The 18,098-nt window shown below is 36.2% G+C and overlaps 2 protein-coding genes across 2 annotated transcripts in view; one reads left to right on the forward strand and one right to left on the reverse strand.

The window, feature by feature from the left end:
- Positions 1 to 320: 320 nt before the first annotated feature.
- Positions 321 to 2,523, reverse strand: LOC110376089 (large ribosomal subunit protein uL24). The gene is made up of 4 exons (XM_021334443.3): positions 2,384 to 2,523; positions 1,974 to 2,155; positions 1,038 to 1,178; positions 321 to 497 (listed from the first exon to the last, which is right to left on the reverse strand). The coding sequence occupies exons 2-4, from the start codon at positions 2,139 to 2,141 to the stop codon at positions 360 to 362; spliced, it is 447 nt and encodes a 148-aa protein (XP_021190118.1). The 5' UTR covers positions 2,142 to 2,155; positions 2,384 to 2,523; the 3' UTR covers positions 321 to 359.
- A 2,110-nt stretch (positions 2,524 to 4,633) lies between these two features.
- LOC110376058 (muscarinic acetylcholine receptor DM1) overlaps positions 4,634 to 18,098 on the forward strand; it is a 71,147-nt gene continuing 57,682 nt past the window's right edge. The window contains exon 1 of the mRNA XM_021334395.3: positions 4,634 to 5,011. The gene's annotated coding sequence lies outside the window, so the exon portion shown is untranslated. The remainder of the gene's footprint in view (positions 5,012 to 18,098) is intronic.

Here is an 18,098-nt window from a genome sequence, read left to right on the forward strand (position 1 = left end):
CGTACGCTTCAATTATAATTGGATATCAATCATTGTTGCTTAAGTAAAATTAGCAGAATCAAGCCCTAGGGTAAATTATACTGATTCGAAGTCATATAATCTTGCGATCAGATCCTCATTATGACGCCTTGATCAGGCGAGAGTATTTTTAACTAACATCCCAAAAAGGAGGTCCACAATTTTATGCTATTGCAGTTACTAGAAGCAACTGAACTTTTTGTTTTTTTTCTGTTCATGAAAGCTACAACAATGGCCTACTTGTGCCATGTCCATGTCGTCTCAAGGGATATATTTGGAGAAAAGATAAATGAAATACAAAGTAGGAGTTTTAGTTTTTTTATTTGTCTTAAAATCTATGTTTACGAGGTCTCCATGGCGGTGGCAGTTTCCTCTGTGTACTTGCCCTTGTCTTTGCCCAGGGCTGCGAGCCTGCCCTTCGCTCTGCGGTCAAGGATAGATTTACGGTCCTTGTTCATCTTTAGCTTGACAATCACGCACTGTGGTAAACAAAAAAAAATATATTTTAGAATATTGGTCAATGTGGTGAGATTTTGGAGGGAAAATGGTAGTTGGTCAGAGCCATGGAAGTGTTTCAACACAACTTGTGCCCCTGTCATGCATTGCAACATGTATGACATAAAAGCACATTATCAGAGCTAAGTTATCATCATTATGAAGTTACTAAGGTAGTGTAATCACAGACAACATTTTGCAAAGTTGTTATCACAGGGAAATGAATCAAAAGTTGTAAAAACATATTGCAGGCTACGAGTGTCAGTTACTAACTTCAATCACACACATTTATGTTGTGAAGAATGTCACTTATAAATAAAAAATTAAAAACAATGAATGTTACTCTAGTAAAGATTACAAATTCACTTAAAATAACTGTAGTCGTACTTTTTTCCAGAGTTAGAAAGCATGCAATTTAGTTTGCATGCATAATTTGATGTTTCCAGTATCAACACAATGTTTGATTTACTTATTGAGATTACAATTATTTAGTGTGAGAACTGTTGTGGTAAACAATAATATACCTTTGAAGGGTGGATGCCCACGTACGCACTGGCACCGTTGGCCTTCTCACGCTGGATCCTCTCGATGTAGACGACAAACTTCTTACGGTACACCTGGACTACCTTGCCGACCTGCTGGCCTTTGTAGTGACCACGGACAACCTAAAACAGAGTACAAAAATTGGTCAATACTATGTTATTATCAATATAAGATGCCACAAGCTTCATAAGACCCTATCTTGAAAGTTTAACTTAGTTTTAAATGGTATTCTTGAGGGAAATTTTAATATATTCTTTAATGATACCAACCCTAAGCAACCCTGGCAGCCTTTGACCAAAAAGTATGACTGTTGGTCAGATCTCAGTCATTTGTAGACTGCCTCATCTGCAAGTACCAGAATTAACTTACTTTGGAGCTTAGGGTGGCATAAAAGATGAAAGAATTTTCAGCCTCTATACATGTTGTATTTAGGTTAGCAAACAAATTGGTCACATATGTATATCTTGAAAGTTATCTATTCGACATAAACAAGAGAAAGCTTTTTCACATGCAAATGCAAGGTTTTCCCTCTTTATAATCTCTATATTTCTTCAACATAAGATTATTCACAAATCACATTCCACATTATGTAGAGTTCAAGTGCATTGCGTTTTATAACCTTCCTTATGACAAAACAATGAAAAAGGCATGGCATTAACTCGGTTCAGTTAGTGTGCAGTCCTACCAAAATGTATGAATGTAGTGCAAAACAATCAGAGCCTTAGTTCCACCATGGCACAGACTAGCTAACCGCGCCGAAGACTCGTAGGAGAAAACCTCAAACTCGTCCGTAGCACGGCCGCAATCGTCCGTGGTCTAAGAATGGTTTATTCTTCATCATATTGATTCGCACATACAAACATAACCTCGAAACGAACACAAGTTGATATAAAGGAGGTTTAGCAATGTTGGCTTACCTGAACTTCGTCATCCTTGCGGATTGGCATAGACTTAACGTTGAACTTCTGTCTCAACTCCTTGGACAGAGGTGCAGACATAAGCACTCGTCTGATGTGTGAAGGAGCGCTGAAATGCCTCTTCCTGTTTTTCCTCCTTGAGGATGTGACGAGCTTATTGTACTTCATTCTGACGCTCTTCACTGAAAACCCAAAATACCACGTTTTACTTCACAGTTACAAATGTTTAGGTTACTGTTTCCTGCGTGCTAAACGTCAAGTTGCCGCGGCGATTATTTAGATTATCAACAATAACTATTATGAAAATATCCATTGCGTATGACGGGGAATATAGTGTAAATTTACAATATAATAATTTTAGGCACAGAAATATGAACAAATACAAGATTTTCACGGATTTATCAACGTACCCTAAACGACTCGGCAAAGAACCGAAATAAAAAGAAATTATACTAGTGTTGCCAATTTCAGAATCAGTCAATGTAGCTGTCAAACCGAAAACCATTCATTTAAGTAAGAAATAAATATTATATAGCTATTATGAACCAAAACAACATGAAAAATAAGTAAAATTATGCTCTAGTGTTAAATAAAACAAAATCTAATTTATTAAACAATATCTTACAATTAATTATCTTACAAATAATTGTTTCAATTTTATTACTTGGCAACTTTATAGAACATGGACGGTCAATACGTTTCTTCTTACGCATATCTCTTTTTAAACTATTCTATTCGTGCGAGCTTTATGATTATTTCTTGTTTTTGTAAACTTGGAAAAAATGCAATGCTATGATCCAATAATGATATTATTTTACAAACAATGAGTACCTATGTATGAAAACAATAAATGTAATGAAAATTAATTGGAGTACATAGTAAGTACTTGGCAGAAATTGAATAGGGGGAGCACATAAGTATAAGGTGGGTGGGTACATACATAAGGTAGTAAATGGGGTACAAATGTAGAGCACGTTAGGGACATAATTGTGTACATAAGGATAATACTCACCATAGGTAACTACATTATGTATTGATACTAGCCGTTTTTTTCGAAAACTACTGCCCGTACCGGGGTAAAATATAGCCTATCTTAATCGGAGATAATTTCCAAACAGTAAATATTTTTTTAAATCGGTTCATTACTTTTAGTACAAATAAAAAAAAAAGATTTATTTTTAAGGTTCCGTACCCAAAGGTTAAAACGGGACCCTACCTATTGTTTTCGCTCCTGTGTCCGTCCGTCCGTCTGTCACCAGGCTGTTTCTCATGAACCGTTATAGTTAGAGAGCTGTCACAGATAATGTATTATTGTTGCCGTTATGACAACAAATACTGAAAACTAGAATTAAACGAATATTTTGGGACACTCCCATACAACAAATGTGATTTTTTTGTCCGTTTTATAAATCGGTACGGAATGCTTCGTGCGCGTGTCGGACTCGCACTTGGCCGTTTTTTTTGTATTATTTTTATATGTATTACATCGTTACGGGTAGTCAGAAATCAGTAAGTCTGACATCCAGTCTTACCAATGGGTATTGAGTTGCCCGGGTTACTGGGTTGAGGAGGTCAGACAGGCAGTTGCTACTTGTAAAACTCTGGTACCTACTCAGCTGCATCCGGTTAGACTGGAAGCCGTCCCCAACTGAAGATATTAGTATAGATTTACCTATTTACAGCACTCAGCACTGTAATTATATTTACATATTTTTTTTCATTGCCCATCCATGGACGGACCACACTAAAAGTTGCTCAACCTCCTCCTACTCAAGACTCCTACGGCTGTTGCATAGCAACGAGCTCAAATGTGTACGGTCTGGTGTCACATACATTTTTATTTAGGGGTATCAGAGAGCGTCAAATAAAAAAAACGGGTATCTATTTGGAATTAATTCTTTAAGGGAGACTTTTCTCAGAAAAGTCGCCCTTCAGCTGAAATTACATAATTAATTCCCAAACCTTAACACAACATTATAAGTTGCCCATTGTTTAAACCACTAAGTACATACTTCACTTAAATCAGTCTTAAATTATCTTAAAGTCCTGTCCAAGTGCAGTTCCGTGCAAGTTGAATGAAATCGAATTCCGTCCGCAACGGATTTGTTTCATTCATAAACAACCGGAATCGTTTCAGGTCGCGCTTGGAGCGAGTTACCGGCGATCGGAAGATATGCTTTCCGCAACAATATTGCATCTTGCTCAACGAGTTTGTATTAAGGTAAGTACTGTATTAAGTTAGAGGTTCTCCTTTGAAGGGGAATGGAGAAATGCCACTGGAAAAGTCATGTAGATGTAACTGGTTTAGAATCATGTTGAGAAACTATCCATCTATCTAAGTTGTATAAAAATAATGCAAGCCAAATTATAAAGACGTTCATTTAATTTGTCAATTTTTTTAAACGTGGTGTTTAACCTAGCTCAAAATTCTGGAACAACGGTTCACCTAATAAGAACCAACCCAACGCAAGAACATAAATTGTGTAAAATGAGGAAGGAAAATAATCTACCGCTACATCGAAAACCGGTTAATGAGGCAGATATATTCGAATCACGTCGTAACGCAAGAAATATCCATATCTTAGCCCCATTCCAGTTTGAGGGTGCAACCGATATGAATCATCTGGGACCTCATGACACTAGAGCCCACGTCCGTCTCAATGTTTACAGTAATTGTGTCGCTATCAATTTACCTACGACCTTGTGACCTCTGAGTTGGCATCGGGTGGCATCGGCGTGCCCAAGCCCAACCCGGCACGGTGCGTGGCCGACTAACAAAACAGAGGGAGCTAGTTGCCCCCTGAACGCATGTCCGAGCCTGCGCAGTCCGCGCACGTCGCCCGGGCCTTTCAGTGAATGAACTGCGGCCGCGGGGAGCGCACGCCTGCCGCCCGCCGACCACATCGGACCCCAAAGAGCCTGATATGAGTGACGTTGAGTGCTGTGTGTAGTGATAGTGTGATGGTACGCGCGTGAGTGACGCTATGGCCGCGCGCTCGCTGGAGCCCGGCCACCACCGACTATGTGCGGCGTCGTAGGTAAGCGTTACCCGGGCTTCAAGGTCACCCCGTAAACAATTCCCTGGTGACACCCTCCAGTTTCCACACCATGCACAGATCTCTGCCATTTTGATTGCTGAGCACACCCTGAGATGACCTGTGGTTGTCCCGGATCGTGGCTAATGACTTAATGGCAGACGATCCCTCTCAACTCCCCACGTTGTGTGCTTTCACGCTCGTGTAGTCGCCTGAATGTTGTAACTGAACTGTAAGAAGATGACACCCTAAGTTATTTACCAACGCCCATTAGAAACAGACACTAAAAGGCTTTCCAAACCTTTTTAACCTAAAACTGAAACGCCTTTTTGAAGTGAAATTACATGGAAATCGCAGGGAAAATGTAAACTGGAGCATTATTCAATTTATCGGGTACGTTAATTAGAAAATCACACAACCCTTGCTGTCACGTAGGTAGTATTAATTAGAACCTCCGCTGCGATCTCATTAACTGACACGGTTGCGAATCAATGATCGCCAGAAGCCGTCGACGTGAAGTGTGGAGAGATTGGATGCTGTGGGGCCATCACACACTTCGGAAGGCTCTTACATTATCTTTTACGGCGAACGTGATCTTGTTACCGATACACACCAGGGATATACATACACTACTGTACTTCAGTAAGTAGGAGGACGAAGTTGTGTGGACTAGAGAAACTTTAAGAATTAGATTGCTTGGGCTGATATTTCGTCTTGTTATGTGGTGTGTGGTGTTACATGGTCTTGAATATAAGTCTGTTAAGGACTAGGCTCGTGATTTATTTACTTGTAATGAAGTATCTATTTTGGGCTGACCCCAAATAACTTGGGTACAGGGTAGGGCAGGAAGATATTTTTTCTATGGGAGATTAGGAGATTAGATTAGGTATCTATTTAGTTTTGAAGCAAAAGTCATTTGTAACCTTTAATGAGCTTGTAGCATTTTTATTGCTATAAGCTTGTTATAACTCAGAAAAGCTTTCAGGCATCGAATTCATTCAAAATGTTTTCGCAATCATGAGTTAAGTAGATAAATTAAAATATAAATGTTTTATGATACCACCTGTGCTACTACGAAACCATTCATTATTATTGCAGAATATGTAGCAGCTTAGATCAGGAAATCCACCCACAAAACATAAGAGAAATCGCTTAGATTTTCTTCTTAACTTTTCTCACCATTTTATGAAGACCCATCTACCATTTCCTTCACATATTTTTTATTCCCAAATATCTACTTCAAGATACGCCTATAAAATAAACACCCGTTGACATGGTTTTCATTTGACGAAATCGAATTTCTCGTACCTTCATATCAAGAAAGATATATTGGGGCTCAATTTTATGATCGTTTTGCTTCGACTCGTTTCAGTATGGAATCCTCGCTTTTTTTACTAGGTACTTATATCTAGAACTTTTGGTTAGGAAGCTGGCAAAACTCGCTTTTGTGAGAACATTAACTTGACCAGAAGATAATAATTAATGCATTGTTGACGATGAAACTTTCAGGAATTAACTCTGAGAGGAATTTATAATGAGCAAGGAATATTGCAATTATTTAATGCATGAACAGGAAGTATCCAAGAATATTCTTTCTGATACAGGTCTCTATGGACTCTCCAGGAAAAATTTAAACTGGGAACCTAGCGTTGTCAACATAAAGTGTTTATGCTTGAACACTTAAATCGCCACTTAGGTAACTCCTAAAACCGTTTTTGTCACTGCGTTAAACTGACTATAATAGCATCACATTTTAAATTGTTTCATTCAAAAAACGATTCCCACCATTATAAAAACCGTTGTATCTTCCAAAAAAGTAGGGGACTTTTTCACCTGACAGGTTTATAGGAACGTTTTGAGGTTAACTTTGGTTTTTCCAATTCCCACATGAGTCCAACTCATTAGTAACATAGTCTATGGCTCAATCAGTCGTTGCACAGACCAATTGGCTCACGGCGTACCTCAGTAATGACAGACAAAGATTGTGAAGCGTAATTGCCCTTCCTATCGATCCCAGTTCATGTTGATTAAAGTTTTAAATAAACGAGTCTTTTGCTTGGCGTCGCCATCCTTTCTCGTAGAACAATCACTTCGTCTCATCTAACCATCCTCTTTTAATTATGAATGTTTAATTCAAAGTAAGCGTGTCACGTTATTTTGTTTACTTGGATTTTTATTTTTTTAATTGATTTGATTACTGTTTTGTGCTGAATTTGTTTGTTAAATATTGGTGTTTAAAATCATATGTGCGGATTAGTTTTTACACTGAAAACTATAGGGAACTTAGTACTACTATTATTATAAAAATGAAGAGTTTGTTTGCTTGTCGCTTGGGAGCGCTAATTTCAGGACGTATTGGTCTGGTCTAAAAAAAACACTTTCAGTGTTAGATACACCCATTTATCGAGGAAGGATATGCTTTTTATCCAGATGCCGAAAGTAATTTCCTCGGTCAGTGGGTATATAATTAAATGTTTTCGTACTAAATTATAAAATTGGTTAACAATTTTAAGTAACACAACCACATCACAGTCTCAATTTCACAATATTTCACGATGAATTAACAAAAAATCTCACTTATCTAAAAATGAAAACGTGAATTTCGATTAAGTGACCGAATAAGCAAGAAATGACAAAATTTTAATGAGATGTCTTTGACGCTATAACGGAATTTAATTCTGAGCCTTACTTTATTATGTTAGACATCAAAAAGATGTTCTCTGGGGCAGAAAATTAGGACCTTCGCGCACTGAGGGCGTACCACGGAGGTTGGACCGCAAGGTTTTATGCTTTAATTATGAATTTTTAATGAATGCGTGGAAGTCTCGGGTTTACACTATGCAGGCTTTTGATTTAATTTTCTTACAATTTAGAGTCTGTGGGTGTGTCTGTGTGTCGCGTCAAGTGTTATTTTTAACACCATAAAATACTGCTTTATTTTTTTACCTTTTTTTTTGTAATAGTCTCATATTCATAAAGTGCAAACTGCAAACTTTTAGTCGGCCGATAGTATTTTTTGGCTCATAAAACATTATGAACATGAATCCAGGAATTCTATTGATTGTAAAACTTCTTATGTCCCTTGTCCTTCTAGTGTATTACCGAACGAATATTTATTTAAAAATCAACCTACGATTTAAAATTTATCATAATGGTAAAAGAGTACGACATATTAATCCTTTGACTGCCCACACGATTCCCAAATACCTACCTTATCTCTTCAAAACAGTCGTGAATCATTTCAGTACTGATTTCATTGACTTTGAACATTAGATATTACTTAAATAGCTTCCCTGACCTTTTTTGATTGTTGAAATTGGTGTAATGAGGAGCTCGTGGCTAAGTAACAGCAGCCTTAATTATGACTTTAAGAAACATTTGGCACGGGTGCTACGTGTTTCGGAAGCATGTTAAGGTAGTGGGTCCCCGCTGTAGTTTGAATCCTTGAAATATTTGGCAGTCGTTACGGGTAGACAGAAGACAAAAAGTCTTACAAGAGCATTGATTTGCCCTGGTAACAGGGTTGAGGAGGTCAGATAGAAAGTCCATGTAAAACACTGGTAGTAATCTGTACCACATGAGTTTTAGCATAAAACGTTGGGCAAAGGATACTCTGACGATGTAGGTTAGGTTGTATTTAATTACCTAGCAATTATTTAGCATTATTGATTAATTCCCCAGCCAGTTGAGCTTAAGAGAATAAGGAGTATTGATTGAGATGTATCGTCTTGTACGTTGCTAATGGATGGGCACTTATCTGTGTGTGTGTTTGTTTTTATAGCACACGGTAATTTGTCTCTGTGTGAGAAAACTTTTAGAAGAGCAGTGAGAGAAAAGGTTGCAGGTGTTTTATTTGTACAAGTGAGTAAATGTTTATTAAAATTGCAAGTTTTCCCGCTTTAATAAAATATCTGGTGTAGTAGCAGATATGTATTGTTGCAGTTTATGTAGAGATTATTAGTAGATTGCACAAGCAACCCTCTTTGGTTCATCATGACCAAAACAACAAAAAAAGAATGATAAGGTATCATTCTGCATCCCCTAATAGGAGCGCAATAAATTCAGCCACCCCTAAAGGATCCTCGGAAGGTCATAACGCACTCCTTTCCTGGTCCAATAATAATTTTATTGGCTCTCTCAACCTGCCATCATTTGTATTCAGTTGGCGCACACTTCATAATGTCGTTGACCGCACCCTTTCGCCCTAAACATCCACCTTGGGATAGATATTTTATCTCACGAAAGCGGGTGAGGTGAACTTGTGTGGGTGAATGTACGTGCACGTTGTCTTTGTATGAGTTGGCGACTCGACCACTACTGAGCGCTCCCGAGCTTACGCATACAAAGACAATGTGCATGTAACACACAATCACACACAATTATGGCCTACCGGTTATCGTGAAAAAAAAGAACATCTGTATTTTTTATTGCTAATAATGTTACTTTTAACCGTTATATTATAACTGTTACGTAACGTTATTGTTCTATCGTTTTTCTTGTAAAGTTTTTGTGGAGTATTTTTACTGTAGCGGAAAATTGAAGAACTGGTTGGGAGCGTAATTTATTTTGAACGTTACTAAAAAATTATTTCACTATGTAAGGGAAGTGGACGATGTTTTACTGACGATATGTAACATACTTACTTAGGTGACGAAGAACCGGCTTTGATTTAGTCCGTCTCCTCGTCTTCGTGGCATATAAAAAAGACAGCATGATGTTGATCCTGTGTTTAAAAAAATAATATTATTCCAAAAACATATGGAAGAGAGCCTAATTTTAGTACTAGCAATACGTCACTGTATTTAATTTATTCTGCTAGCAACACTTTTGCTTATACTACCAACATCATCACGATGTAAAATGTTAATTCTTACTCCTGAAGTAAAGTCCTGAATTCTGTATGTTTAACCGAGGAGTATGGTAATAGAGGCTTATTATGAAATATTCCGTATGTCACTCAAGTTGATTAAAACATGGGCTGTGACGTCACGATGCGTGGAAGACGGTATTTTGACAGTGTTGCCTTTCTTTGGGAATTGTTTCGTGTTATGCAGATTGGGGATGTGTTTTGCGGTTTTATGAGATAATTTTAGATGTTATTTTGTTTGTTGGTATGTTATTTGTAGGGAGGATTTATGGACATTTACCTTGACAAAAGTGCAATTGAATAGAACTCACGTGGTATGTAACAACCGTGTGTTCAAATGGCTAACTTCAGAAATGCTGGGTTTTTTGGCTAGAACTGTTATTGATATTTTCGATGGATATGCTTCCTGAAGAAATGCTAATTTATTCCTTAGAAAGTTCGATTGATCTATAATGTGATGGACATCAATGCTTCTTGCTGTAGGGTAATCTATGAATAGGAAGGTATAACGTTCAAAGGAAGGAGCTGCGGTATGTAACATTATAAATATTTAAATGTATTCTATTGTCACGGCAACTGAACATGCTGCACAATGTGTGACAGGGCTTTAGTCCATCAAAAAAGGTTATTTATGAAGATATGTATTCCAAAAATCGTCAAAGATGGATCTTGAGATCTTAACGACCTTGATGGATCTGAGACGTTAAGAAGAAGTGTGGCTGGATATGATATAAAGTATGTATGTTTCTTTTACTTATAGGAACATTTTTAGAGGATGAAACTACTCTGGTTTTAATCTTCACTTGCATTACAAACGCTAAAGTCATTCTGTCGCGGCTTCACAACAAAGCTATTGAACTGATTTGGAGGTAAATGCACTTTACTCAGATAGTCCTAAGAAAGAACATACGCTACTTTTTGTCCTTATCAGGGAGTAGTTCACACAGTTTGATTGCAATCCCAATTAAATTGGATGCCTCAAGATTCCACCAGCAATTAATAAAGTCTTTAAGTTCAAAATAAAACATAAAGTGTTCCCCAATAAAACCCAGAACATTAATACATGTTAACTTTCTGCTTCTTACTTCTTATTAAGTAAGGCTTAAAGGATTACGCCGGAGTAATCTCCGCACGCCATGATATTAAACGGAATACATTGCTTTATAAGAAATACTGGGTAAGTATGTGGGGTAAAATCTGTGGTAATTTTTTTGATCGTTTTGGTTTAATTTCTTGGTAAAAGTTAAGGTGAATATGAATCGTTATTAATGGTCTTGAAGATTCACAAGTGTACCTATAATGATTTTTTTGACTGATATTCAGTTTATTTAAGTTGGTGTGAGATGTAGAATGTACGCTGCTTCAATCTGCGTGCAAAATCTTACTTCATTAGGTATATTGATAACAGATGCCATTTTCTCTATACCAGAATACCTACATATAAAAAAAAACTTCATGCAAAAATCTGTCTCAACAGCTCATCATTGCCAGCCTCATAAAATTCTGACTACACAAAAATGATCCCATTTTCCAGCTATAATTTATTAACTTCGATAATAAAGCAAGCCGTTCTGGAACCCTTTAAGCCCGTATCTCGCATCTCGACAAGAAGTCATAAAAAGCTAGCAATGCAGTAAATAAGCACTCTCATTTTCACGAACATTAATGTCAAGAAACTCTTTACTGCATTCTTGTGAAAGCAGCACATACACACACTTACTCTTTTATGCACACACACTTACAAACGTAACCATTTTTGTACAGAGAACAAAAACAAAGTTACTTAGGTACTTGCTTCTTACTTTTTCACTACTCAAAGTGTCCTCAAGAAATTCAAGGTATTCGTTCAAAGTAACGAATATAAATTTGTCATAGAATTGTAGAGGTATACCTACGTACATAAATAATGACGCTTCTAAGCTCAGTACAAGCCATCATCATTATCATTTTTCTAGCTTTTTCTCAACAATGGTAGAGTCGGCAGCCTGTCTTACTAGACAAATCTGACTACCAGTGGGTTTTGTTGTTTGGAGCGATTGCCTATCCGAACCCATTTACCCAGGTGTGCGCGAGGTTTGTTTAATTAAATATATTGCTAGATATGTTGCAAGATACGCAGGTCGTCATCATCATCATTATCTTTTACCAAATATAGTAGTGTGTGTGGCCATTCTAACTGGATGCTGCTGAATACCATTGTTTCACTTGGAAGTCATTGCTTGTCTGAACTCTCTAACCCGACTACCCATGTGAGAGCAAGACTTTTTTTAAAAATTCTCTCACACACACACACATAGTCACACATAAGTAAAAGCATGTACACTTTATCCAGCTCACGCCTCAAGACATTAAGGCCGCTGTAAAGTTTATTGTTTGTTTAAATTTTCATGAGTTCTCTCTAAGCCGCTCTGTAATGTTAGAGCCGAAACGTTTTGAATAAGTCTGTAAGTAAGTTGCGTGGTTTATTCAATCGATGTGCTAGGCGTGTTTAGAGGGTTCACTTGCAGATTTCAAGTGTCGACACTATCTGTCAAAGAATAACAGTTGACCTACGTCCGAGTATTATGCTAGTTTGTCATTCATTGTGTTGCTGTGGGAGAGTAAGGGTCCGTTCAGATAGACCGGCTCGGAGAGGAGTGCAGATTTGAAAACTGAGTTTTTAGTATTTGTAGTAAGGTTTACAGTCGGTCTATGTTGGCGGCTCCGCTCCCACTATATACGATCCATTCTGTCTGAACGGACCCGAAGGTATAAGGAAAATATACATTTCATAAATCTACGTGGTACCAGATAGAGTGCGATGCTGGCGTAGATCTCTGGAGCCCAGGGTTTGCCTGAGGAATAATATACAAGTTAACATAAAATTAGATTCACATAAGTTTTAAAGGCTAAGCTTTGCTTACTTATATATATAAGGACGACGGAGAAGACTGTTACATTGTTATATTTATCTTTTGAAAGGATTGAATTGGTGGGATTTTGTTTGAATATAATAAAAATCTTATTAGTCTGCTGAGTGCGACCAAGAATCTATGAAAATCGTTTTATGGAGAGGACTTATTGAATTGAATTTGTTCATTTGGTAATTGTTGTGGGTGCACTAAAACTCTACGTTTTACTGTTTTATTCAATAGACTATCTACCCTATATCCACTTCAAGATATTTTTCTAGATATCCTGCACATTGCACAATGCCCCATGCTTTAACTGACAAAACTGCAACAAAACAAACACAAAAATAACCACATCTACGTCACTCACAATAAATAACGTTTGACGTAACGTTATAACGATGTAACCGTTTTTATAAGTAGTTATCTGTCCCAGTTACCCACCCGCTTGGGTTTCACGCACAACGGATAGGTCACATTTATAAATAGGGGCAAAAAATCTTTCTAGTGCACCCTTTGTAATATAAGGGGTGATGCTATTCTCGTGTATGTCATTGATAAAATGTATTTTTTTATGTGGTATTAAATTTTATGATGGGCAATTATTTGTAGACCTAGTACTTCTACATTTTGCTCAAAGCTGTTTAACGATTTCAGACATAAAAGTTTTCCTCAAGATGTTTTCCTTCATTTTAATATTCAGTCATTGCTGTCCAAGATATACTTAGTGTACATTAATTTGTACTTGCCGGACCCGGACTCGAACCTGCACACTCGTACTTTTGGCTTGTGGTTTAACCACTACACCACAATATACTCACAACCCTTGAAAAAAAAAACTCCATTATTTATGAAAAAAAGCCTTCTTTTAAAAACCTTTTTACGCAGCATCCCACTATACATAGATTTAAGCCCCATATGTTTCCATTTTCTTCGTCTCTTTATGCGAAAGAAATATGGTAAGTGTGTTTGTCTTAGCGGCTCAACAACTTTGTGGTATTAACACTAAGTGCATTGGGTCTTTCGAACTTTAGGCTGTTTATAAGGGAAATATCGAGTTTTTAAACCTGTATGTAGTTATTTTGTACTTGTTAAAGGGAGTTTTTTTGCTTAAAAAACTGATGATTCTATTGAGATGAAATTTTGGTATGGACATGCATAGGTACTCTGTAAATAACTATGTTTTTATGTAATCTAGGCCCGTGAAACAAGTATTCCTTCAAAATACGAAAATGTTGAAAGACCCCTCATTGTCTCATGAGAAACAAAGACAACAGGAAATATGAAAAATCCTGTTAAACATTGTCAGTGTTATTTAAAAATATTTTGTAACACACAAATACACAAAAATGTTAATAAAGTCGAAACGAAGTAACCACAATTCAAGCAGGGGCTGAAATACTACGAATTTCATATTTTGTTAGCGCTACGGGCTACGAGCGGCTACGGCGTAGCAATATCGTAGCAGAAATATGCATTTATGATAATTACGTGGCTTTCTCCGCAGCTGCATTCAAACCAGTTTAGAATTGTAAAATACTATGTTAAATGTGAATAAGAATATTATTTTATTATATACATTTAATTTTAAATTGTTGCTCTAGGATTTTTATATTTTGACATTATTTTGAGTATATATGTATACGATGACATCTAAAGTTCCATTCTTAAAATTATCGCCATTCCGAATTTCATCCTAATCAGTTTAGCCGTTTTGAAGCTTAACAAATAAAAATGTATAGTTAGTTCGAATTTATAAAATATACAAGGATAGTTAAAAGAGAAGGTATTGTATTTTACTTGCCATGATTAAAAACCAAACCATTTTATTATATTTAGCGTATTAACGAAAGGTCAAAGGATATTTTACGGATTACCGGAGCGACTGGGCGGTCACGATAAATTAATATAGGTTACCCATTAAACAGCTTTCAGGCACAAAAGATGGGTATTCAATGGAAAAAGCTTTTCAAATTGTGTGATAATTTCTGCTATATTCAATGGAAACATAGACTTAAAAATGGATAGATCGGACGTAGTAGTTAATCTCATTATCCGCCTAGACTTTTAACAACTATGTTTAGGTCGACTTTCAGTCTTAACAAGAACAGCTGATTACCACTATTTTACATGGAGTGATTGTCTATCCGACGTCACCCTGTACTCAATTACAAAAAACACACAAATTATTAAAAACATTGAAAAAAAAAAAGTTTTCGCTTCATAAGAACGCAGATTTAGGTATGTCACCCGACTTTGCTTGAATAAAAAGGTCAAGAAATTAATTACCAGTACATGCATAAATGAATATTTTCCGAGCACTTTTGGTTGCGACTGTACGTTGAATATATATTTAGGATCGCGGTTTTTGTCCATGGGGGAAACTTGAAGAAGTTAATTTGACTCTTAAGCTCTTGGGTAAATGTTTTGCGTCTTATATACTTGAATATAACATTATTATTTTATTTCTAAGTATTTTTAAATTATTTTCTTGATACCTCAAATTGTTACTTGCATATATGTATATTTCTTAGCGAAATAGTATATTATAGCAGTACCATATAAAAACATCTATTCAAACATCTAATCATTGTGCCAGCATAAGTGGGAAGCTGGGCATCACACATAAAAAAATATTTGCTAATTGTAAGTAAAATAATAAAATAACTTATGTATGTACAGTCAACATCAGGTCAGTGGTAACAGTTTTTTAGGAAAATCGTTCTTATTACTACTGAGTTAAGGCGCATGACAGTTACCACTGATGTGCAGTCTACCGTACCTACTTCATAACTTCATGTACAAATAATGTAAAAGTATAGAAAACAAGTCCTATCCGGAAAAAATGACACAATTCAGTCTATTTATTATGCAATCTATATATTACACCGATAAATGTTATCTGACCAATTTTCATTTAATATTAGTTATTACATACTATTGTAGATCAAAGAGTTGACGCCCTCACCGTATATTATATTCATAAAAAACAATAGATAGTCGAGTGAATCATGAGGGCAATGTATGTTTGAATGATCCGCTCATGTTACGATCATGATAATCATATCGTGTATCAGTAAAATGCTTCATTATGAAAGTATTTTCTGTAGGTAACTAAGTATGAGTGTATGGGTGCGATTCCAAGTCAGGCAAGTACAATTCAACTTTTCCAAGTTTTATTGTTCCTTCTAAGTATAAGTATCTTGGATACCAATAACTGATTAAAGGTGAAGGAAAACATCTTGAGGAAACCTGGACTATAGAGTCGGAAATCACCATCCCGCATTGAGCAAACGAGGTGTCTCAATCTTTCTCTTTATAAGAGGAGGCCTATGACCTGCGGTGGGACAATAAAAGGCTGATGATGATGACGATGATAGGTAGCAGTGTTAACTATTTGACATATTGACAATCTAAACATACCATACTTTTCTTAGAGTTACTCTTATGTTTTTTAACTTATGTTTTTCAATCAGCTATGCTGTTACAGGGGTGTAGCTATTCGCATACGCCTGTACTGGTGACATGTTTGACAAAAATCGTGTATTTTGACACAGAAACAACTCAAAACACTCTTCTTATTATGATTGCACAACATAATTCTCAATAGTTCCCTTTCTAGTTTGCTTTTAGCAATTGTCGTGGTTATAAGTAACTACCGGGAGTGTCTTATCGGGTTTCCATTCTTATTCTGAAAAAATCTGATGGTAAGATAATAGCAATAGATTCCCAATCGTCCACCGAAATAAGAAAGTTCTTAAAAGTACAGGCAATTGAGATCCACGGGACGAGTCGCGGGGCACAACTAGTCCCATAAAATTGTATATCTATATAGAGCAGAATTTACTTCGCCGACCTCGGCGCGTGTCGTGAAAATTCGCGTGAATTTATGAAGACATATGCACGAACGGGGAGCTGGTTATTTGAGTAAAAATATACGAATGAAGTGATACGGGGATGTTACGTTATCTTCGTGATTGGCTAATTCATCATTGGGGATAGAATAGCTTCCCACAGTAAATTTTCAAAATATTTTCTCGGTTTCGGACTATTTAGGGTACATACACGTAAAAATATTCGAAATAAACTAGCTCTACGTCAGTTTACAACAAATTGACTACCCCACCACAAAAACATGTCTGTTTATTTGTTTATTTCCCTCATATTCGCACATTACAAGAAAATGTCGGCATATAGTCTGCTGTATGGGCTTGCAAATTGTTTGCTTGTATTTGTTCACAACACGAAGTCAGGGCGTTATTGTTATGTTCAGCCAACAGTTATTTACCTTGAATTTATTCTGTTTATTATTTTTACTCGTTGCTGAAGTAAATATATTTCTATTCCTCCTAAGATTTTGTTTAGCAGATATTTGTGGGGTTCTTGTGATAGGTAATGTACCTATTTACGTTTGTTTATGTAGCTGTAACACTGAAAAAATTATAAAACAAACAACAAATTTTTATATCTTAAAGTCGGTTTGGATTGATTAATTCTTGTATTCTGTCATATTTAGCGAACAATGTCTAGATTTGGAATATATAATATTTAGTTACATAATCTCTAAAACAATACATTCTTTATTTTCTTAATAAACTAAAAGAAATATTGAAAGCTTCTAACTTCATCTAAGAATACAGTGAATATTATCTAATAATTAAAACCCCAAAACTCACAAAAACGTTCTAATTAAAAACAAACAATCGCAGTACAAATACGACGAACAATATCAACTTGAAAACAACAACTTCTAGTATAATACGACGCATTTAGAAACACACTTATGTACGTATAATGTCGTAAGTGAAATGAGCGTTATTCTATTTGCAAGTGTCGTATCTCAACGTACTCGCTTTGGTCGTAACATCTTCATTGACGATTTTATTACCGACTTGATTTAGTGGGTTTTTAATTGTGTTTTTAGAATAAAGCTTATAAGTAAAACATAACAATACAAGATCTGATACACATACATTTTTATATGACATCTGAATACCAAAGGAGTTAGCCGCTTTCTAGCCGTTTGGTTTCTATACATGGGCCACACCCTGAACTAAAACTTAAATTCGAAATTAACTTTGTTTCTGTGAGTATTACGCTTTACGCATAAACCATCAATTTCGATATATTAAAGTAAAAATACAGCGAAAAGCTCAAAAAAGGACATAGGCTACTTTTTATCAGAGTGTTAGAAGAATTTCCCATGGGAACGCGGCAGCGCGGGTGAAATTGCGTTCAAAAGCTATAAGTAAACAAATAAATATCTCATTGTTATTCCCAGTACTAAAACTCCTAATAAACCAAGCGTTTGAAAAGGGCGAAGAGGTCATTA

The sequence above is a fragment of the Helicoverpa armigera genome, chromosome 7 (genome assembly GCF_030705265.1).
Source record: "Helicoverpa armigera isolate CAAS_96S chromosome 7, ASM3070526v1, whole genome shotgun sequence".
Lineage (NCBI taxonomy): Eukaryota > Metazoa > Arthropoda > Insecta > Lepidoptera > Noctuidae > Helicoverpa > Helicoverpa armigera.